The sequence below is a fragment of the Ostrea edulis genome, chromosome 1, assembly GCF_947568905.1.
Source record: "Ostrea edulis chromosome 1, xbOstEdul1.1, whole genome shotgun sequence".
NCBI lineage: Eukaryota > Metazoa > Mollusca > Bivalvia > Ostreida > Ostreidae > Ostrea > Ostrea edulis.
In genome coordinates this window covers 97,610,442-97,633,713 of record NC_079164.1, presented here as the reverse complement: position 1 = coordinate 97,633,713, position 23,272 = coordinate 97,610,442, and the positions used below count along the sequence as shown (strand labels likewise).

Below are 23,272 nucleotides of genomic sequence, written 5' to 3'. Positions count from 1 at the left end.
CATTCACGAGGGCACAAAATCTCTGAAGACCAACTCTTCTTCATGTGCAAGTCCGCATTGCTATAATCTTAAAACTTACATGCAGGAATTCCGAGGAAGCGCACTTTGTCTAATTAAGAAATACTAATTAATGGAAATTATGCCTCCATTATTATGTTTATCAATGAACATGGACAGAGGTTATATGTGTCCATTATTTGCCTGTCCTTAAAAAGTAATCAATATATTTTAATGGAAGACATTTTTTGAAGGGGGGGGGGGGGATATGGATCAGGTGAGCTAAATTCTTCCATAAAGCAAGTGTAGAGGTTTTATGAAACCAGGTACATGTATATGCAAGTCTGCTAAAATTTGAACAAGAGAAAAAAAAGAAAACACTTTCCCCAAAAGGCTTGGTAACGGTGTGAATCATGGAAGATTTCCCTAGACATTTTACTGTTAATGAAAACCAGAGATCAGAACAAAGTAACCTTAGCCAGACACCTCTGGTGAATTAGGCAGTTCATCACGATGATCCGTCTGTTAAGCAAATTAGAAGTGTGATGCTATTACTGTGTCTAGTCCTGAAAAGGGATTTTCTCTTAATAGCACTGTCAACTATCTTATCCTGGTGCAAGCACTGTCACTTTTTACAAGCACTCTATTCTAGTCCATTCAAAAAGTCATTACTATTGTGTAAGACCATTTCCCATATTCTCCGAGTTATTGGGCAAGGTAGCAACATTCGGTAATACTGGAAGAATACTGAAAAAAGATAATAATTTCTGTCATTGGTGTTTTATAAAGTCAAGGTGTGATTTTGAGTACCCCTGGTCAACAGCACAGTGGTGACCAGTTCCTGTTACTTGTTACTGTGAGGCCACATGTCCCTCAACATGAGGATTAAATCCTTGGCCTGTATAATTAAAACTGGTTGATGATGAGGTTAGGATATACACCCAAGAACTGTCCACTCAGTACAGCGAAAATGACCACTAAGAACTGTCCACTCAGTACAGCGAAAATGACCACTAAGAACTGTCCACTCAGTACAGTGAAAATGACCACTAGGAACTGTCCACTCAGTACAGCAAAAATGACCACTAAGAACTGCCCACTCAGTACAGCGAAAATGACCACTAAGAAAATGTATACATTCTGTACCTTGAATGCTATACCATGTTTCTTAATATATACATTTTAGTATTCATTTTAGCAAAACATTTTGGACTACTCTATGACAGAGCAACAAATTCTGACATATAAATTCACGTGAAAATACTCAATTTTTACTGTTCATGTGGTTACTATCTTTTTCTTTTTTTTGGAAGGGTGGGGTGGGGGTTAAATAACAAACATTGTATCATTGCTGTGGTGTTTTTCCTTTGATGATCACTGTGTTTTTATTTTTGATACACCATGACTTGTTGTGCTCTAACAACCATACTCTATCAAGATAGAGCATGCCAGGGTGAATCGACAATCTCAATGACATTTGACCTTACATTGGAGGAGAAACAATATAAACAAACTAGTCCATTTAATTATCAATAAAACAAACTCAAGTAAACGTATTGGATATTCCGAGCTGTCTTCTTGTTTTCTTACTTCAACACAAATCGTTGCATCCAGTAATTCATCTCGGTCAAAAATGGGACATTGCCCCGTGCGGCACGCCACTTGTTGAACGTTTCAGTTGCCCATTTAGTATTTTTACGAGTGTTAAGATTTTTTGTGAGTCTATCAAACTCTGCATTTCATCATCGGACACCGGTTCAAATCGTTCATTTTTCATCTCGACCTCAGGACTGGAGAAATTTGGCGCACTCAAATCAGTCTCCATCATGTCCAAAATATCTCCTATATCGAAATCCATGAAGTTCGTTTTTTAGTCCCGGTAGATCGAGCATCATATTTGCAACGAATCTTTAACATGTATCTGATTTTCTATATACGGATTCTGCAAACTGTGAGAGCAAAAATTCCAAGCCATCGTCCTTGGTGGTAATTGCTTAAAAAGTGACAAGCGTTTTATTCGACCGTATCGGATAAACATGCGATTTCGATAATGAGTTTTGATTGGTCTAAATTTTGGTCACGCAGTTCCTTGTTAGAGTACAGTTTTATAATTAAGGATGATGCAATAATTTCTGAGCGCAATGATACAAAACATTTAGAGTAACCTTGAACTCGTGCATCTTCCAATACCAGTCTCGGGGGCTCCGCCCCCTCGACTGGTATCGGAAGATACACTCGTTCAAGGATACTCTAAATATTACTTATATCCTGAATGTACATGCATATTTATACTATCTGTTAAAAAATGATTCACTGTGGATTAACATGCATAAACCATTCAATCTGCCTCTTCCTCCAGAATTCCATTGTGACATTGTATTGCTGAGTCCAGAGAGATCTACTGACATTTATCTGGGGTCGCATGAAGACAAAATAAAAATGAAACTGTATGCGTTGACTTTGTTGAATGCATACATTACTTTAAGTATCCAGTTAATAAGTCATCTAGTTGTATGTTTAGCAATCCATTTTTTTTAATGAAGTTTTGACACTTTTTGATGAACCCATTGAAAACCGTGACTGCACTGCAAAAGTCCTCTCTCTCTCATAATCTTCAAAAGTTATGTTTTAAATTGAAGTTTTCAATGACTGGGTCAAAGGTTAATGTCAAGGTTATGATGGCACCATCAGAAAGGCCTTGCCACAAGAGGTGCAAAGATTAATATCAAAACAGCACCGTTTCTCATAAAGCTCAGAGGTAAAGGCCAGTATTAAAGTCTTCAATGAATGGGTCAAAGGTCAAGTTTATAAGATTGTCAGACATGGCATCAACTGAAAACCCTTGGTATAAGAATTACAGCCACTCATCTATAGTCATAAAATTAGTCAACAAGGCCACCTTTAAACAGATCTGTTAGCCCCTTCTCAACTCTATAAGTTTCTGTAGGTTGGTAAGCAAAATCTTATTTTTTTTTTTTATATATTTGGAAGATGTTACAGTTGATGTGGATGTTACAGTTTACATAACAATTTATTTATTTACACAAGAGAACTACTCCAGAGAAATACACTAGATTAGTGCCTACAAAATTCCTATTAAAATCTGCAGACCAGATGAAATTCTCAAAATAAAAGCTGTGAAAAACCTTTTGAGTTAGGAGTCAACTTTGTACTTTTTTTTTTAGGTTTTAGCCCAAGGTTAATTTTTGTTACATACAGACAGTGAGACAAGCAGGTTCATGAAAAACTACAGGCTCTAAAATCTTTTAATTCTATTTCTGTACATTAAATCATCAATAATTATTACACATTAAGTAAAATCGTAAGTAGGAATGGAACACAAGGTGTTATATCACTCACCAGAGTAGTAGCAAATTCTGATCTAAAATATTATATCCCCATTGCAGCCCCCAAGGGACAAGGCCTGAACAAACCTGAATCTACGCCACATGGAGACGTACATATATCCGACAAGTTGTACTCCTGTGTTTCTTGAGGAGATTTCTGATGTATATTCCCTTTTAACAAATCTAAAGCCCTATTCTGACACACCCTGGTCCAGGTGTACAACTTTTACAAACTTCCTTCTACACTACATGAGGATGCTTGAATAATTATCCTGTGTATAATACTTGAGACGAAAATGCATAAAGAATTTTCCACACATATTTCTATGTTAAACTTGAAAACCTCTATTGACATCAATGGTTATTCTGTGTCTTTTATAATATATTATGTTTGGTACCATGGGTCTTGATTGACCCCATCCTATTTCATTATTTCTTAATTAAAAGGCATGTTCCTTCTTCTGAACAAATTCAAATCCCTTTTGTTCATGGATGCTTTGTGTAAAGTTTGGTTGAAATTAGCTCAGCAGTTCTTGAGAAGATAAAATGTGATGACTGACATTTAACAGGCAGATGTTGGTCAGTAAAGCTCATTAAACCTTATGCCAAGGTAATACGAAAATCCAAACATTTCTGACATTCGAGCTTGATCTACCTATTGATAGTACAAATGTTCAAATATAACCACTGGACTGTCCTGGGAAAAGAAATCCAAAGTTGGCATAATGCTGCCTGTATAGTGACAGTCAATTGCACTCCGTAGTTAAATTTGTTATACTCAGTAGTTAAATTTGCACTCAGTAGTTAAATTTGTACTCAGTAGTTAAATTTGCACTCAGTGGTTAAATTTGCACACACACAATATAATCATGCCCAAGACACATGTTGACATGTTTCAGAATTATACGTAATCAATACATATTCAAATTACACATAATTCTACTGTAACAGTCGCATTAAAATCTATTTCTGCTTACACGGGAAAACGCATCACATTGACAGATACAGCAAATTGAGTTGTCTCTCTTTCTTTATCCACCAAATGTAATAATAATGTTAGAATCGCCAAGTTGGCTGTAGTTTAATAGTGATTTAAATTTGAACTGTGAATATAATAAGTATTATCCATCTATATTTTTCTTAAACATATTTTTTATACATTGGTTTATAAAGTGTATGAGCATGTATTCTACTATACCACATTGGATGATAACCCCAGTGTCATTCAATATGAGTGTACTTATCACCATACCATTGTAACCCCAGTGTTATTCTAAATTTGTGGAATGAAATGAACCACTTGGATTCACCAAATAAAACTTTCTTTACGTAGCAAGTACACATCCAAATTTTTAGGGTAAACATTTTATAAATACAAAATTCTTTCCTTGACATTGACAGCCTCAGCCTGCAGGTTTGCTCTGAGTTCGCGGAATGGTTCACCTACCTTTTCTAGGTCCTGAAGTCTGTGTTGGAGGTCGGACACCTGGACGGTAAGCTGTGTGTTCTGTGCAGCACTCTCTTGTAAATCACTCTCCTGCAGACCAACAATTTAAATATCTATCAATAATTACAACTTCACACAGAACCAATATCTTAAATATCTATCAATAATTACAACTTCACACAGAACCAATATTTTAAATATCTATCAATAATTACAACTTCACACAGAACCAATATTTTAAATATCTATCAATAATTACAACTTCACACAGAACCAATATTTTAAATATCTATCAATAATTACAACTTCACACAGAACCAACAATTTAAATATCTATCAATAATTACAACTTCACACAGAACCAACAATTTAAATATCTATCAATAATTACAACTTCACACAGAACCAATATTTTAAATATCTATCAATAATTGCAACTTCACACAGAACCAACAATTTAAATATCTATCAATAATTACAACTTTACACAGAACCAATATTTTAAATATCTATCAATAATTACAACTTCACACAGAACCAACAATTTAAATATCTATCAATAATTACAACTTCACACAGAACCAATATTTTAACTATCTATCAATAATTGCAACTTCACACAGAACCAATATTTTAAATATCTATCAATAATTGCAACTTCACACAGAACCAATATCTTAAATATCTATCAATAATTACAACTTCACACAGAACCAATATTTTAAATATCTATCAATAATTACAACTTCACACAGAACCAACAATTTAAATATCTATCAATAATTACAACTTCACACAAAACCAACAATTTAAATATCTATCAATAATTACAACTTCACACAGAACCAACATTCGGCTAAAACACAATCAGAGTGGAAATTACCACTGACCTAATATGGAAGCAGACATCTTTTTTGCTTTAATGTGGCAATCTCTGGTTACTGATCAAATTAAACTATATCAAGTAGAAATTTATACATTTTCCACTTTGAACCCTTAATATTGGTAAATCACACGAGGGTGGAGCTACCTTAACCAGCTAGAACACACTTTTAAATCTAAAGTTTGTTGAAAGCAGCAACATATGACACACTCTGATATAGTTATCCTGAGCAGCATATGGCATACCACACTCTTTTGCACATAAATAACACTTATGCAAATTTTCACATACTTCAAAAGTGTATGTTGCCTAATAAATCATCAACATCCTATCTATTTATAGTATTTACAAACATCAGGTTGTTCTGATCTACCCTACGCAAGCCAATAAACAAATCACAGAGATTGGCCATTGGAGGATGGACAGAAGTGACCAATAAAAGTGGCACTCCATTACAAGAATCACAAAACTTCCCTTAATCAAACAAACACACATATAAGCATTAGATATATGCCAGAATATAAGCTCCACTACTCTTTACAAAGTATAGTAACTTCACACCATTAAAGAATACATCTTACAAGCTCTTTATTTCTTTGTTTTTCCTTCTTGATCTCTTCTGCTAATGTCTCACATTCAATTTTCTTCTGGGTAAGTTCTATTTCCTGCAAAAATCAAAGTACTGCATAGAACAAGCTTATAGAGAATGCATTTCATATATGCACCAATAGGCATTGCAATAATTTTTGCTGTTGATGTTAATGAACAATTTGTCCTGCTATGCAGAGACAAATGGTGTTGAAGATGCACTGCCCCCCCCCCCCCAATAATTTTTGACATTTGCATTCTTTAAACTTCCAGGGTACCTAGAATGCAGTTAATTAAATATACAAAATGTTATCCCTAAATACATATGTAACAGGTGGAATGGAGACATCACCTTGACTATTTATAAAACAAGATGTAGTCTTAAAACACAAATGTCCTTGAAAGTGCCCATTTACATAATAAATGTTTAATTAACACTACATTGCATATAGAATCAGAATCCTGGGGTTGCAAATTCACAATATTGGTACATTCCTTTCTGCTTTTCCTAACTATATATGTATAGTTTCTTACACTTGTGCGGTTGTAGAAAAGAAGATTTTTGAAAATTTGTCAATTTTGGCAGTATTTGCCCCGCCCCTAAAGTCTGGGAGTGCAGGAGTCCTGAAATTTACAATTTATGTCCCATTTGTCCCAAAAATGCTTCATACCAAATTTGAAAAGAATTGAAAGGGTAGTTATCAAGAAGTTAAATATGTTCAATTGCTAACACACATTTAATCACTATGACCATTTCAGCCCCACCCTGGTACAATTATCTCTACCCCTGGGATCATCAAATTTACAATTTTGGTAAAGGGCTACATGTTCCTTCTAAATATCCATTTAGTTTCAATCTAGAATCAATAGCATTAAAGAAAAATTAATGTTTTTTTAATGTTTTACACATAAACACTAAATATACATGTATACTATTTTGGCCCCATCCTGGAGTCAGGATCTCTACCCCAGGGATCACGAAATTTATAATCTAGGTAGAAGCCTTCATGCTCCACATGACAGTACATTTAGCTTTTACACACGTGTAGTTGTAGATAAGAGGAGTATTGAAAATTGGTCAATTTTTTACAGTATTTGCCCTACCCCTTAAGCCCTGAGGTTCAAGAGTCCTGTTGAATTTATTTCCCCTTTGTCCCAAAAATGTTTCATACCAAATTTGAAAAGAATTGGAATGGTAGTTATCAAGAAGTTAAAAAGGTTCAATTGTTAACACACGACGGACGACAAACGCAGACCAATAGTAATAGGTCAACCTAGTGACTCAGGTGACCTAAAAGAATCATGCCTCAACAACTTTCTTATTCACTCAGGTTTGAGAGCCTTACTACTGTGACATTACATTGTACAAACAGCTGTAACATCATAGCCTACTACGAGCTGTAACATAGCGTAGTAAGCTATGATGTCTACTTAATAAAGTGACGACAAGCACTATTATGATGTTAGTTTTTGACATATTTCCATTATGTGGTCTGTGTCCTGCCTATCCCTAAATTAAATCGGGTATGGATTTGGAGTTCTTTTGTGAGTGTGTTTCTGTCAGTCAGTCCTTTTGTGGGTGTGTCTCTGTCGGTGAGTACTTTTGTGGGTGTGTCTCTGTCGGTGAGTACTTTTGTGGGTGTGTCTCTGTCAGTGAGTCCTTTTGTGGGTGTGTCTCTGTCGGTGAGTACTTTTGTGGGTGTGTCTCTGTCGGTGAGTACTTTTGTGGGTGTGTCTCTGTCGGGGGGTACTTTTGTGGGTGTGTCTGTCGGGGAGTACTTTTGTGGGTGTGTCTCTGTCAGTGAGTCCTTTTGTGGGTGTGTCTCTGTCGATGAGTCCTTTTGTGGGCGTGTCTCTGTCGGTGAGTCCACCGACCCTGACATTTTATTAGCAGGTTTAACTGAGCAGATGGATTGAAAAGAAATTTTTCTGCATATCAAATATTCCAATGCAGTCTCCACTGGACTACATGCTCGCTGCATTGTGTACCAGTATTCTATCTGTATTTGGTGATGGCATGGTGTTGTGTACCAGTATTCTATCTGTATTTGGTGATGACATGGAGTGTATGCATTAAAATCAGAGCTAAGGAACATGTTTGCAGAGTTCAGTAGAAACAAAATTAGTCACAAAACCCCAATCTGGACCGACAATGCAAGGCATCATATTATTCAAACCCCTTCCTAGCTATATGATGCTCATCACAGTAGTGTTGTGAAGCGATTTGTTATCGTGGAAGTCACACAGAGAGTCTGCCACACCATTCATCCATTTAAAATTGTAATATTGCATCTAATTGCCAATTTCAGTGAAATTCAATGTGGTCTGTTTGCTATTCTGCCCCATTATCATCACAAAAATGTTCTGAAAGTACAGTGGTCTTGAGTTACAATGAGATTCACAGGACTTTGAAAAAAATATCTCATTATACCCAAAGTTAATGAAATCCATAGTTATGGATGATTAACATGTCACTGTAAGAAGGCAGAGTTTTAATGCCTTTCGATCTTGTTATGTTATACAGAATATTAGACCTCACAATATTCAATATTCACTGTTAGTAAATGAAGTCCACTGTGCTATCCGAGTATCCAATGATAGAGACTAAAACTGAAGCCATATCATACATCAATGATTAATCTATTCACAAACGCAATCCTAAACATATTAACTCTACATCATACAATACGCAATTTCCAAGATATCAGCTCTTCTGTGATGGAGGTACATTTAGTATTGCATCAAATGCTTGGGTGCATGGGTACAACCCTGGAAGGTGTATTACATATAAACTGGTTTATGTGGTTGACAGTAAATGCTATGAAAGTGTGCATATTGTTTAATTTAACGATATACATCAAACTGTCCATATCAAGAAGATACTGTTTGAATTAGGCTGTTGAATTAAATACATAATTATTATTTATTTCCTCTTTGACACAATTGATATTTTTAACAAAGAATGACGGTGAATTCGAGCTATTCTCATTAACTTATTAAATTTGAGTTTCCTTTCAGTTCGGGTGTTTGCATAACAGTTGGTAATCATCCTTTTAGCAATGTGTGAACACAGAAATAAGCAATTGTCCAGGAATTGTGTATACCCACTGCGTGTGGACGAAAATATGGTTTGCGTCTTACCGTACACAAGAGTCACACAAAGGGAAACGACTATTGGGCATTAACTCAGAAATTGTGTATAAGATCTCTACGTACCAAAATAAAACTATCAAGACTGTAAATTACCACAGTTGATAATTTCACTATAAAGTTAACAAGAAAACCATACAAAATCAATTCTTTCAATTTTTTCTGGTTAAAAAAAAAACTTCTTTCTAATCAAATACATTTATAAATGTTACAGATAACACAATTGAGTTTGTTTTGAGTGTCGATATTTACATTTACATTCAATCCTTGATTGGTTGTAAAAAGTTATGAGTGTGTATCAAAAATAACCTTCGTTGTACAAGTTTAAAGTCGTAAAGTTACTCAAGAATTCTCTGTCCATCATGCAACACCCACCCACCTTTCTCTTGGTATTACATGTATTTTTAAAATGCTGTTATTGATAATATGCTTTTCCATTGTAGAATGACGTGAAGCTAAAATTTGAATAGAGTAACAGAGTCTGTTGCACTCGCACAGGCGGGCTGTTCCAATAATTGCGTTTAAGTTTATAAATAATTTATGTTCGTTTGAAATGGTGAATTAGAACATAAATCCCCCATCATATAAAATCATGCAACACCTCAAGCAGGTACCCTCGATCCACAAGGGGCCCAATGAAGACCCTTTTATGATTCTTGTGAGGGCTTTGGTTGAAATGCATCTTCCAATCATAGTGTGCAGTGCTGAGATCTTCACTGAATGCAATATTCATTGGGCAGGACTTATCGTAATGCAAACTTCATTTGACAGCGAGTAGAAAGACAACACATTAATCTAGCTTAATGAAGTCAATCTTACAACAGCAGCAGATAATTTCCATTTTAATGTGTGTGCTGGGTCCCCTTATATTGCAGTATTTAAAACATGATCAAAGAGAGGTCACAATTTGGTTAAAAATGTGCCATAATGGAGTCCAAAGTAAAATGGAAACTTCTTATGTACTGGGCTGTATGAGGCATATATCATATGTAAAACATCGCCCTTCAAATTTCATTTGATAATTTACCCTGAGACAGTCCGATTGTGAAGGATATCAGTACTGAGGAAGTCTGATACTACAATTAATATCAGACTGCTCCCCAATATCAGACAGTCAAAAGTAAATTCTCCTACTGAACAAACAAAGGAAAGACATCACAGCAATGTTTTGAAGGGGGATAGCTCTATTTATACACTTGACACTGTTAAAATTCATGAAAATGCAAAATTTTTAAACACATTTACTTTAGGAAAATATTTGACAACAAATCAAGTCCTTCCCTACAAATTCTCATCCCTGCATTTTGGACTCCATCAAACATAAAAATACAACTACAAGCAACTCACTCATTAAGCAAAGTACGAAGTCACCTTTCAGAGACCATCACTTACTAATTTCTCTGTGTCTTCTTTAGCCCTCTCTAATTTGCCGAGTTCTTTCTGTAAAGTCTCATTGGTTGTTTCCAATTCCTTCAACTTCTTCAAATCTGCCTGAGCCGACTGCAAAATAAGAAACATAAGATGTTACAGCCCTAAGCCAAATCAATTCTTGCAACACTAAAGACTTTAATGCAAAATTAGATAAAAGCTATTATGGTCTAGCAGACATTGAATTACAAGCAGAGGGGGAAATGAAATAAAACTTGCAGCTGTCACAATCAAGATTCCACATGTACACTTTGTGGTGATGTCGATGATGTATTCTAAAATGAAGTCATCAGTCTTGAGCATCTCTACGAATTCAATGAATTCTCTCACAGCATTTGCTTCTTTGGGGGGGGGAGATGTCATAAAAAATGCATGCGAGCTAGATAGCATACAATATATTATGATAGCGCAATGAATGTCAGATTGTACAAACCTAAAAGAAAAACGTCAAATTCAGGGGGAGTCCGGAAGTTATTGATTTCAGCAGCTGTACCCTAGGAATTCACTGAAAGCAGTTAAATCGGCTTTGGGGGATTTATCTATTGAAAGGTTAATATCTTGTTTGCACAACATTAAAAATCCACAGCAAAAGCAAACATTCAGTGAAACCCTCTCAAAGGTGTGAAGTCACCATAACGGTATTGATATTCTTTGGATTTTCTCTGAAAGCGTATATAAAAACCATGTGGAGATACAGTGGTACTTCTATCTTTGTATAAATACATCTTTGAAGAAAAAAAATCTTTGAAACTTAAACCAAACCCTAATACCTACCCATAGCGCTTTCAAAACAGATCCACCCTTGCAGTCTTACCAAAGCTAATTAGCCCATAGTAATGCTAACAGAATGTGTATTGCATTCACAGAAAAATAGCTGGAGACAAGAGTGACGGTCCCTGATCAATTCAAAAAGGTAAACACGCAGGCTTATTGATCCAATACTCTATTGCATTTAAACTGTCTCCGAACACAACTGGTATTCTCCGATCCGATGGTAATTTGCACACCTCTTCAAATTGCTCTGTCAAGTGCATACATGCAATTCTCTCATCAGTAAGCAATACTTCTGATTTTAAAATATATGGTCCATATTTCCGGAAAATATGGATAACATTAGAAGCTTCTTAGGAACAGAGTGATAAATCCTCAGTTCTCAGCAGAACAATGTGCATCCAATGGATGGGGCACTATCCTAAGCCGAGTCTCTTTTTATGAAAGGTTCTTTACACATACAAATTTTGAATGTTACCTATGATATAACAAACAGCACATATATGCTTCGATAACTTTTGTGGATCAGATGCAAGCTGGAAGTAATGAAAGTCAATGACACATACATGTAGTATACTGACTTACCTCTTTAAACTATTAAATTTCATTTCTTCCCTCCCTACTGAAAGACATTCTTAATGTCCTCAGAGCAGAAACACTGTGTACTGTGAGACAGAAGAGAGGAGACTAATTGATTAGAAACATAAGACAACTGTGAAATCAGACAGATCCTTTAGTGCAGCATCTTCAACAGTTTGTAATGAGACTGTTGGGACACATCAGGCAAAACCAAAGACTTGGATCAATAGTTACCACCTTTCCACCAAGCTGACCTTTGGCCAGTCTACATTCACACTCAAGTCATGACACTCCAAGTGGAGGAACACTCATTTGTGATCAGGAGGCTCAAGTTCAACACAAGATCATACCTATAAACCATCATCACAAGTCACACCTATCGTCTCCGTTCACACTGCGTCACAGCCGTGGTCGTATCATCAAGAAAGCCCTCGACTTCATGAATACTTTTCTTCATATATACCAATCGGGCAGCTCCCACAAAATTTTTGGAAGGGAAAAAACACTTGGAGATCATCATGACAGATGATGATATTGGATTGTAGCGGAATAATCCGAGGATTGCAGATTGGGAAAAACTGACAGAATACGTTTTTTATACAGAATTTGCAACCATTAGAGCCGCTCGCTATTGCTTATATTCAGAGAAAGCAACCTAGCATTTTGCTACAATTTTCTTTTAATTTTTTTTTATCTACAAATTCAGTCTATAAATGATATATTAAACAGTGCATTTATTTGAGGGTAATAGTTACAGTGCATTTATTTGAGGGTAATAGTTGCAATTGACACCTCTGGGTGATCATAGTCTGATGTCAACCAACACTCTAGCGGAGGCTGCCGATGGTTTTCTTGGAGAGTAATTTTAACTAGTACCCCGAATACATGTACTATCTATATATATACATGTATATATATTTCTGAATCAGAAAAGTAATCGATTATGAATATAACACAACTCTGTATGAGTAGCATTAACACATGTGATTAACTGGTTCTTTTCTAAGCCTTGTGAAATCCACTATGTTAAGATAAATATTGATTGTAGTTGATGGTAAATAACATGAAAGTTGATTCCCCCCCCCCCCCCCCCCCCCCCCCCTGAAAAAAACCCCACCAATGTTAATCTCCTCTATACCTTCGTTGACAATTGTTTTCTCAGAGTGGCAATAAATTTCCAAATGTTACCCCAAACAAGTATAGAGTATCTTCTCTGCCAATACCAGAGTCTATAGTATCTTGTATGCATAACGATTTTTTTTTTCGAGCTCAACTGCTTATCTAACAAACAGTATCTACTTAAAATCAAGATATTTAAGAACTAATATGGATATATATGTATTTCAGATGGTCAAGAAGTAATATTGGATGCCAGACTCGGGGAACTTTTTATAAAATACATCATAAATCCTCCAACCTTTTGTTTTATGTGTTCTTTCTCTTTATTTATGAAAATGTTTTTTGCATATGAATATTGATGGTATTATTGTGTAGTTAAATTACATATATGTACATAATGTAAAAGTCAAATAAAAATCAAACAATAAAAATAAATAAATAAATAAATCTTCCAACCAAAACTATAACTCTCTACAGCGTACTGCAAGAGACATCTATCGGAAGCCGTTATGCTGACCTGACCTACTGCTATAGTGATGATGGAATACTGTAAATAAATCACCAACACTTCCAGATCTGTCCTTATACTGTCTACTAAAAGCTTTATGATAATACCAGTATATTGCTATATTTCAAATCACGCTGACTAATTCACCACCATCAAATCAATTCAATTTAAAGTGGAACGTACTGTCAATTCAAATTCAAATTTTCTACTTTTGTTAGCATCAACAAATCAGTGCTCACCAATAAAATACACTTCGTAAAGATCACTATGAAATTCATCAAATGCTGATCTACAAGGGTTTCAGTTTATGCTTTTCCTGTGTTTGTCATGGATCTGAAGTGTTGCAGTTAAGAGATACAATTTATTGTTGTAATAACCTTGAAAACCCATTAAATGTCCCATCATAAATTTGCGTAACCAAATACATTTTACAGAAATACATGTACATATACAATGAGACCGCAGAAACCATATTATGTTATATATTATGTTCCCTTGTGACGTCTCTATATCAGTGAAAAATTCTTGAGAGGGACGTTAAACAATATACAATCAATAAATCATACAATATATATATATATATATATATATTCTGAATTTTTCCCTACAAATGATAACAACCTCTCTCAGGCCCACAAAAAATTCTAATTCTTATTTTTCAAAGCTTAAGAGGATGACTGGACTTTTGTTTCTTTCATAAAAGAGATTGTGGCCAATACAGTTTCACATAATTTGTCTCCGAATTTACAGTCATTTAGAGTACAAAGAACTTCATCCAACACAATTTCTCAAATTTAATCAAAGCAATTTCAGTCAAAATGCCAATTTTTTGTGAACATTTTTTTTCTTCCAGAGCACAGCTTTGGAAACGCAACATTTTTTATTACATGTGTACAGGCTTAAAAATTCACTTGATTTTCTAGTGAAAAAAAATGCAAATCAAAATACTATTTTATGTCAAAATAGCAGCAAAATGTCATGTTGATGATGTTGATTCCAGACCTAATTTATCTAGATATAAATTGGGAATAACAACCGAGTTGCACCAGTAATTTTGCACAAAACACAATTAATTTTGTCAATTCTGGCAGGCAATAGAGCCCTCATCATATATAATCGTTAGGTCGTCTTTTAACAGCTGGGTCAAACAAAATGAAAATACATGTTCTCCTTCAGTTCATTACTAAGAAAATCAAGATACAACAGCCATGCAGTCACTCAAATGGCACTAAATAAAAGTGAATCTACCTTACAGCTGATCATACCTTAGAACTGAGTGCTCTACAGTAATCCAACACAATGAATCCGACAAATCGCTGATTAAAAAGCACATATCCAACAAATTGCTAATTAAAAAGCACACAAATCGCTAATTATACAGCACATATAGGACTGGTTCCCATGGAATACTTTGTCAAATGGCAGTTATATTTGATATTTCCAGAAGAAGAAAAAAACCTGACAGATGACTTCCTCTGTCTCTGTCTATTCAAGATAGATTTGGTACTAATGGAAATCTGAAGTGGAAGATCTAATCTCCATCAGACTCCATCTACCCCTAGGTCTGCCGATCAACAAACCATCTGATACCTAATTTGTAGAACAATAGCTTGCATTGGAAATCTGTGTCTCGGGGCAGGACAGAAAATTGATGCAGACAGATATTGAAACGTCCACCACTTGAAAATGGCTTCTAGGATGTAATGTTCAATAAATTACAACAAAAAACCAACAGAAATGCTCCTGATGCTTACTCGCAATATCGGTCTTTCGCACACACTTTTATATATCATAAAACTGACCCTGTGATCAATATTTTCCCAGAAGATAAAATGAAACGGCTAATGTCCTCAAATTTCCACACCAAATCACTGCTCCAGCTTCTATTACCCACTCAGCAAGTCTTCAAATAGCTGACAAATTCTTTAACACATTTCTATGCTAAATTGATCTATTGACCAACGAGACTTTTTCAGGTTGGGTTATTTCAATAGCATCCCTGTTGTGAATAGCCATACAGCACAGAAGAGAACTGCAAATACATTGTGTAGTGTGTTTAATTAGTACTGAGAATAATGCCCACTAACCAAACTATTGGGATCATTATATCAAAGGCAATTCAATAATTATTAATTACCTGTTCAATGTGCATGTCCTCTACCAAAGGTAATTTTATAAAAGAGGAAGGGAAATGAATTCTTCACTCAATCAAACTCTATCAGAAACAGACAACAACTGTGTGTCTATAAGCTTTTGTATATTTCATATTCAGGAAATTTTTATGTTCGATAGGAATGGAGTCAATGTAACAATCACATCTGCATTGTCGCTGCAATAAAAGCCACTCATAATCAATACATCTGTCATTTTATTATATCATCTCATAGCCAACAAGTCATGTGACTGAGTTGGTTTCATGCCATAAGTGTATACAACAGAATATTTGTCACATCCGTCCATTATAAACCATAACATCTGGGTACAGGTATCAAGAGTTGATTTTTGGTTTTTTTTTAGGGGGGGTGGTGTCAAAAACCTGCAGATTTTTTTTTTGGGGGGGGGGGTCAAATACCTGCAGCACTGAAAACAAAATATCCTTTGAAAAAGTCAGTTCTTTCCAAAATTATGCTTTTCCCCCTTTTCTTGCCACGGGTTTCAACCAGTTTCTTAGTCCCCGCACCCCCTTGACTGATTAAAGACACTAAAAATGTCACGAATTTTACCCTCCTTGACGATCTATGCTTAGTAAAATCCACTAAAGAGGACATAGTGCTAATTCTGAAATTCTTCATTTTTTGAAGACAGCCATGATATACAGCATTGACACCTAGATGCAACAAGTTACCCCACATAAGACTGTGCAGATGGAGACATATTTTAGTGAAGTTAGCACTGTCCTCTGTGAGCTAATTCATTATTATGCTTGTAGAAATGGATATCAAGATATAAAGAGGGATAGCCTTAGAATGCGCTACTTCATAAATATGCTAACGGTTCAGTTTGTATCCTGCCCACAAGGTTTTCCTAATAAGTGATACGACCTTGACCTTTGACCTTGAAAAACAATAGGCATCTTCCTCTCATCATGATGATCAAATATACCAAGTTATAATATCCTGGAGCTTACGGTTCGGTTTGTATCCTGCCCACAAGGTTTTCCTAAAAAGTGATACTACGACTTTGACCTTTGACCTTGAAAAACAATAGGCACCTTCCTCTCATCATGGTGATCAAATGTACCAAGTTGTAAAGTCCTAGGGCTTATGGTTCAGTCTGTATCCTGCCCACAAGGTCCGGACAGATGGATGGACGACGCCATACCATAATACGTCCCGTCTTCGATGGGCGTATAAAAAACCACAGCTTTCTGATTTTCTAATGTATTCTGATGAAAAAGCACATTATCAGCCAAAATATGAATTTCATACAGTTTCAAATAGGTTTGGACATGCTGAAAATGTTCAGCCCCCCCCCCCCCCCCCCCCCCCCCAAATTGCTACTGTTTTTAAATCAAGCATACAGGGAAGATTGTATTTCATCATTCTGAAACAGACACTGTGATGCTTCAGACAAACTACTGTCATACCTATCAGAAATCAGAATACCGTACATATAATTTATTCCTATCAGAAATCCATATTTACAATCCGCTCCTCTTCTTGGTACAGAAGCGGAGCGGATCGTAAACCCTTGGCTAGCGAAGATGTCAGAAATCATAATACCGTACATATAATTTATTCCTATTAGAAATCATAATATCGTACATATAATTTATTTTAGAGGGATTCATACTTTGGTGGTTTTGGTGCAGCCACAAGTGCAAAAATCTATGATCTGTGCCAAAATAGAAATCCCTATACATGTACCTGATATGGAGAGATTTTCAACATGCTAATTTATGATTTACAAAATAGTTCCCAACCTAAATTGCACTACCATACATGCTAATGTAAGTACATTAACAATACTCTCATAGTCCTACCATACATACGTACATTAATATAGTTGCTCACATTTGTAATACACTTGAGCAATTGATGACATGTTTCCTACTAATACAGAAAACATTCAGTTTTAAAATGCCAGTCTTCAGCTGGCAATGCAGAAATTGTTTCATTACGAATCTAAATTTGGCCTTAAAGATCTGTTAACAACAAACTGGTTTGATTCTGCTATAATTTTCAATTCCGATCTCCCTTTTTTTTTTTTAAATAAAACATAATCTTTCGGTGATATTTTGGTTAAAATTGTAAAAGACTGAATACACTAGTCACTCGGCAACAAGGTGAGAGAGAGAAAACCCTGCACCCAAATTTAGAGACAGAAATAGCACAACAAGGTGCACAAGATCACACAAGCAGAACAAGCGGTTTCACCCCTTCACTCGCAGTTAAAAAAGGTCCTTACTTACCACTGAGAAACGACTCTGGAATTACAACAAATCAGATCTTTACATATTCCAAATATACCATAGTGCTCAATCTAAAAAGACTCCACTTTAAATTTGTCACCACAGTCGTGGATCTTGTCATTATCATCTGGTTATACCTATAATGGAGTCTGATTCCCATTAGATCCAAACTTTTACCAAGCAAAAACGAATTACCTCAGCAGCCATAGGATACACGTAATATCTCCTCTGGCAAGTCTAACTTCATGTCATAAAAAGGAGGATTCTTCAAGAACCGAGATAAAATGTTGTCACACATTAATTGTCACCAAACGGAGTTTGTTAGTGCTATTGATTATGATCACTGCTAGTGCCTACTGATTACATTTGTATGACCTATTCCTATGGTAAGTCTTAACCAATTTAAATGCTAATAGTGATGGCATATTGGTATGACCATAACATATATATATTACGTGCACTATTCTTAAGTTCATGTTCTTTGGTCCTTATTGATGAATTTTAATCTTAAGCTTCGAGACTATAATTAGAGAACATTTCCAAAATTTCAAAAAACTTTCTAAACTGAACTTCAGTTGATTTTAAGCTTGAACAGCCTTTGTTTTTCGTCTTCCAAATATTTTTTACCATACTCTGTGGGTAATTTGAGGAATTATCCCTGCAAGGACCCAGTAATGATGAAGATGGAACATTCAATGGATGCATTCACAATTATGATGACAAGAAAAAATGGATGAAAAGAACAGAATTGTTGATTTCTAGTCCATCATTTGCCTTTAACTTAGTGGCATGCAATCTCCTCTTTGTCATTTGTATTCATTACATACAGGGCCGTTACTTATAGGACAGGCTTCAGAAACTAAACCTACTCTAATCTTGACCTCAAACAAGAAAATGAGGCAAAATCTGGAACAGAGAACAGGGCTTTTATATCAATCTTTTCTCTAGTTCTAACATGAATGCATGATTTACATTTTTGGGTTGCTTCTTGCTCTATGAAATTCCATTCAACAAAACAAGAAGCCATGGAACACATAACACCCATTATTAACTGCATATTCCAGTTACCTCCCTTTATAGCCTCAAGAGTCATGGCGAGAACAAACTTAAATCAACTTTATATTATATCGACATTTGACATTGACACTGTGTCGTTCTTTTTGGTTCTTGAGAGGAAAATTCTATGTAGAACTTTAAACCCTTCTGGTGGCACCATCCAAACTCCCAGGCTAATGAAGACGGATATATTTTGATCAGAAAAGATCACATGAACTAAAACCCAAAAGAAACATACCAAGAGAATAAGAGAATACTTCGGAAGTAATTAAATTAAATTTTGTAATTTTCAAATGATTCATAATTTGCAGATTTGTGTTAGTGTCAAATTGCAGAGATTGAAGTGAATCTAAACGCAGTATTAAGTCTTCCCCGGAAGACATGTGTCGCCTGCTAGTTCATTCTATATGTAATATATCACATATAATGTTGAAAAAGTAATTCTAAGTCCCGGCAAACAGGAAGTTGATAAGCGACAGATTCGAAAATGTCTTACACAATACAGTTGGCCACACTGATGCTCTGTGCCAAATATCAGGGAGTTGCCCCATGTGGTTCTTGAGAAAACTGTGACAGAAATTTTTTGTGACGACGACGCCAGACGACGACGCAAGACGACGGATAGTGATCCCTATATGTCGCCACTGCGTGTAACGCAGGCGACACAATTACTGTGCATTCAATGAAGTTAAAGTGGCAGCATTCATTGTCCACTTTTAAAGAACAAACCAAGATATTTGTTTCTGAGCTCGACAGTACATTAATTTTATTTTAGTGTGAAATCAACCTGAAAAATAGCCAGTCAGTTCAAAACTTTTCCAACATCATAAACCTACATTTTAGAATTGAATTATACGATCCCGAATAAACACGGTGTAGCACAAATGCCGACATGATGTAACAAGAAGGGCATTACGGACTAACTTTCCAGAAACTGGGGACTTGTTCAAAATACACATCCACCATGGCATAACGTGTGCACAGTGTAACACGGAACATTTCACACCTCACGTTTTCCACTTATTTTCCACTATACGATGGGGAATAATCATGACCTGTACTGTACATCAGATGTGGTAATAACAATAAATGAAACAAGAAGATCAAAACAAGAAATGTTTCAGAAACATGTATGCCCCCATGGTAAAAAATTCAAAAGGGTTATACACATGCATCATCTAGCTGACAGTTGTGCCACAACAATTCACGATATTGAGCGGACAGTATCTTGTCCAGTTTGACCCTTAACTCTGACCTTGTGACCTCAAAATCAATAGGGGTCATCTACTCCTTACAATGTATCAGTGTACCAAGTTTCATGTCTGTTAAGGAAAGGGTTCTCAAGATATTGAGCAGACAGTATCTTCCTTTGTCCAGAGTGAATTGACCCTTGACCTTTGACCTCAAATTAATAGAGGCCCTCTTCTACTCATAAGCAATCCACATATGAAATGTCATTATGATCAAGTGAGTGGTTCTCAAGATATTGAGTGGACAACATGTGGTCTACCAACCGACATATCGACCAACCCACGGGTGCAGAGCAATTAAAATGCCCCTCTTCTTTGAAGGGGGGCATACATAAAATGTAATGAAAAGAAAAAGAAAAACTACACATACATGACAACATAGAATAAAACTGTTGTCACTGAACCTCCAGCTGGCTAGTATTAAGTTCAGTTTAATTTAACCAGTGAATTACATTTAATACACAAGAGCTAGTAGGCCTAGAAATTACAATTCTACTCTGTGCTATGTGTAGCTGCCAGTAGTTTGTCTCACTACACACCCGAGTTACTAATTATAGCCACTTTGTCCAGGAATGAATGAATATACCCTTCAATCAAACTTACCGCATTGGGTCGAATCTTGGCCAGCTGTTTCTCCATTTGTAGCCGCTCTTTTGCCGCCTGTTTGATGATGGTGACTAGTTCCTCTTTTTCTTCATACATCTGCACATTCTAGTAACAGAAATCACAATCCTAAAACTACAGCCTAGTCCAGCTCACTCTAGTAACAGAAATCACAATTCAACATCCTAAAACTACAGCCTGGTCCAGCTCATTTGTTCACTGTTCTGTCACAGTTAACACCCTACTAACGACAGCCTATTGAATCTTACCACACAGGTGTATCTATTAAATACTTTTGACATGTGATAACTTAAAACTGTGAGAAACTTATCAATCACACTCATTTAATGCACATGTTTGTTTTTTTTATTTATTTCAAAACACTGCAGGTGAGTATATAACAGATTAAATTGTTCATCAGGAACATCACGTTGATAACAATGTCCATGCTATCAGCAGATGATAAAGCAATTAGACTACTCTGACAAACAACTTGACATTTTCTGGCAGATGATGATGGACACAATGAGGGAACAAGGTATAGGGAATCTATTGTTTTTCACACATGGTTCATAAAAGTACTGCTTATCAACTATTATATCAAAATAAAATGAAAATGAGACACATGTTCAATACTTTTCTTGGGAACCCAATTCTTACTATATTTACCATTTAACCATATAAACAATTAACCATATCAAAATTTTAAGTGGTGAAGATTTCAAGTAGGGAATTTTTTTTTTAGTAGTGTGAAGAAGATTTTAAGTGTGACAGTGAAGAAGATTTTAAGTAGTGTGAAGAAGATTTTAAGTGTGAAGAAGATTTCAAGTAGTGTGAAGAAGATTTTAAGTGTGAAGAAGATTTCAAGTAGTGTGAAGAAGATTTTAAGTGTGAAGAAGATTTCAAGTAGTGTGAAGAAGATTTTAAGTAGTGTGAAGAAGATTTTAAGTGTGAAGAAGACTTTTAGTAGTGTGAAGAAGATTTTAAGTGTGAAGAAGATTTTAAGTAGTGTGAAGAAGATTTTAAGTGTGAAGAAGATTTTAAGTAGTGTGAAGAAGATTTTAAGTGTGAAGAAGATTTTTAGTAGTGTGAAGAAGATTTCAAGTAGTACGAAGATTTTATGCAGTGAAGAAGATTCTAAGTAGTGTGAAGAAGCTTGAGACTGCGTGTAATGAAATATAAAGAAATAGCATGTCCTATAATTACTGGACTCTTTCTGTAACTGCTCACTTAAAACATCCAACACCAACACCTAATATTTTCTAACTTGTTATTTTCTATTAATTAAAAATACTTAGAATGGTCTATAACTGTGCCCTGAATTCACGCCTTTGTAACTAAAGGCATTCAGGAAAGAGTGGAAGCACGCATATACAAATAAACAGTTATTGTAGGTGATACAGAAGACTGCAATTATTCAATATTCATTGTCATAAATCTCATTTCTGCAGCTCATTGATATTTTCAATCCATAAAATGATTGTCATCATCAACAACAACAAAAGTTTATAAAAGTTTTAATTGGCTCACCATGGGAATTGAGTGTTTATCCCATATCATGATAGGAGTTCGAACTTATTTTCATTTATTGATTGATTGGCCCTTTAAAAATTTAAACAATGCAGGCGAAAAACCTTGACTTGACCCTTAGGTCAAAGTTTACCTCTGGCCCAAGAAAATCAGCATTGCTGAGAGTATCTGCCAGCTCTTGACATTTTTTGCGTAGTTCCTCGATTTCACGGTCTTTTGCTAACATGGCCTTGGCATGATCTGCTAAATCTTTAGCCCTCTGCCTCGCAAAGATTTTCTTCATGTGGTCCGATTCCGGAGGGCTCATTTCTTCTTTCACCTTCTAATGATGAAAATAGAGAAGATTTTATCAATTCAAATGCAGCTGTGTAAATAATTACACACTTTTGGCCACCATTTCTTTATCATGTTTATTCAGTGCATATTTGGTATGGATTTCTGATGTCAACAAGAGGCCTGCAAGCCTTATCAGTCACCTGAGTAGTAGTTAAAAGTATCACTAGCCCCAAGGACTATGAAATCTAGATTAATTTTCCTGTTCTGCATGTCGATTGTTTGCTGTTTTCCGCCACACTCAACAATTTTTCAGTTATCTGGTGGCGCCC

General features: G+C 35.6%; 1 protein-coding gene across 30 annotated transcripts in view; it reads right to left on the bottom strand.

Annotated features, from left to right (window-relative positions):
* The window catches only part of LOC125671795 (RIMS-binding protein 2-like), a 114,907-nt gene that overhangs the window by 54,230 nt on the left and 37,405 nt on the right, over positions 1–23,272 (bottom strand). For 16 of the 30 annotated variants that reach the window (XM_056139591.1, XM_056139604.1, XM_056139595.1 and 13 more), the window contains 6 exons: positions 22,801–22,989; positions 21,138–21,245; positions 18,229–18,243; positions 10,805–10,912; positions 6,256–6,339; positions 4,792–4,881 (listed from right to left, as the gene is read on the bottom strand). In XM_056139591.1, coding sequence (XP_055995566.1) covers positions 4,792–4,881; positions 6,256–6,339; positions 10,805–10,912; positions 18,229–18,243; positions 21,138–21,245; positions 22,801–22,989 — 594 coding nt within the window. The remainder of the gene's footprint in view (positions 1–4,791; positions 4,882–6,255; positions 6,340–10,804; positions 10,913–18,228; positions 18,244–21,137; positions 21,246–22,800; positions 22,990–23,272) is intronic. The other 14 variants (XM_056139609.1, XM_056139600.1, XM_056139630.1 and 11 more) reach the window with 2 other exon arrangements.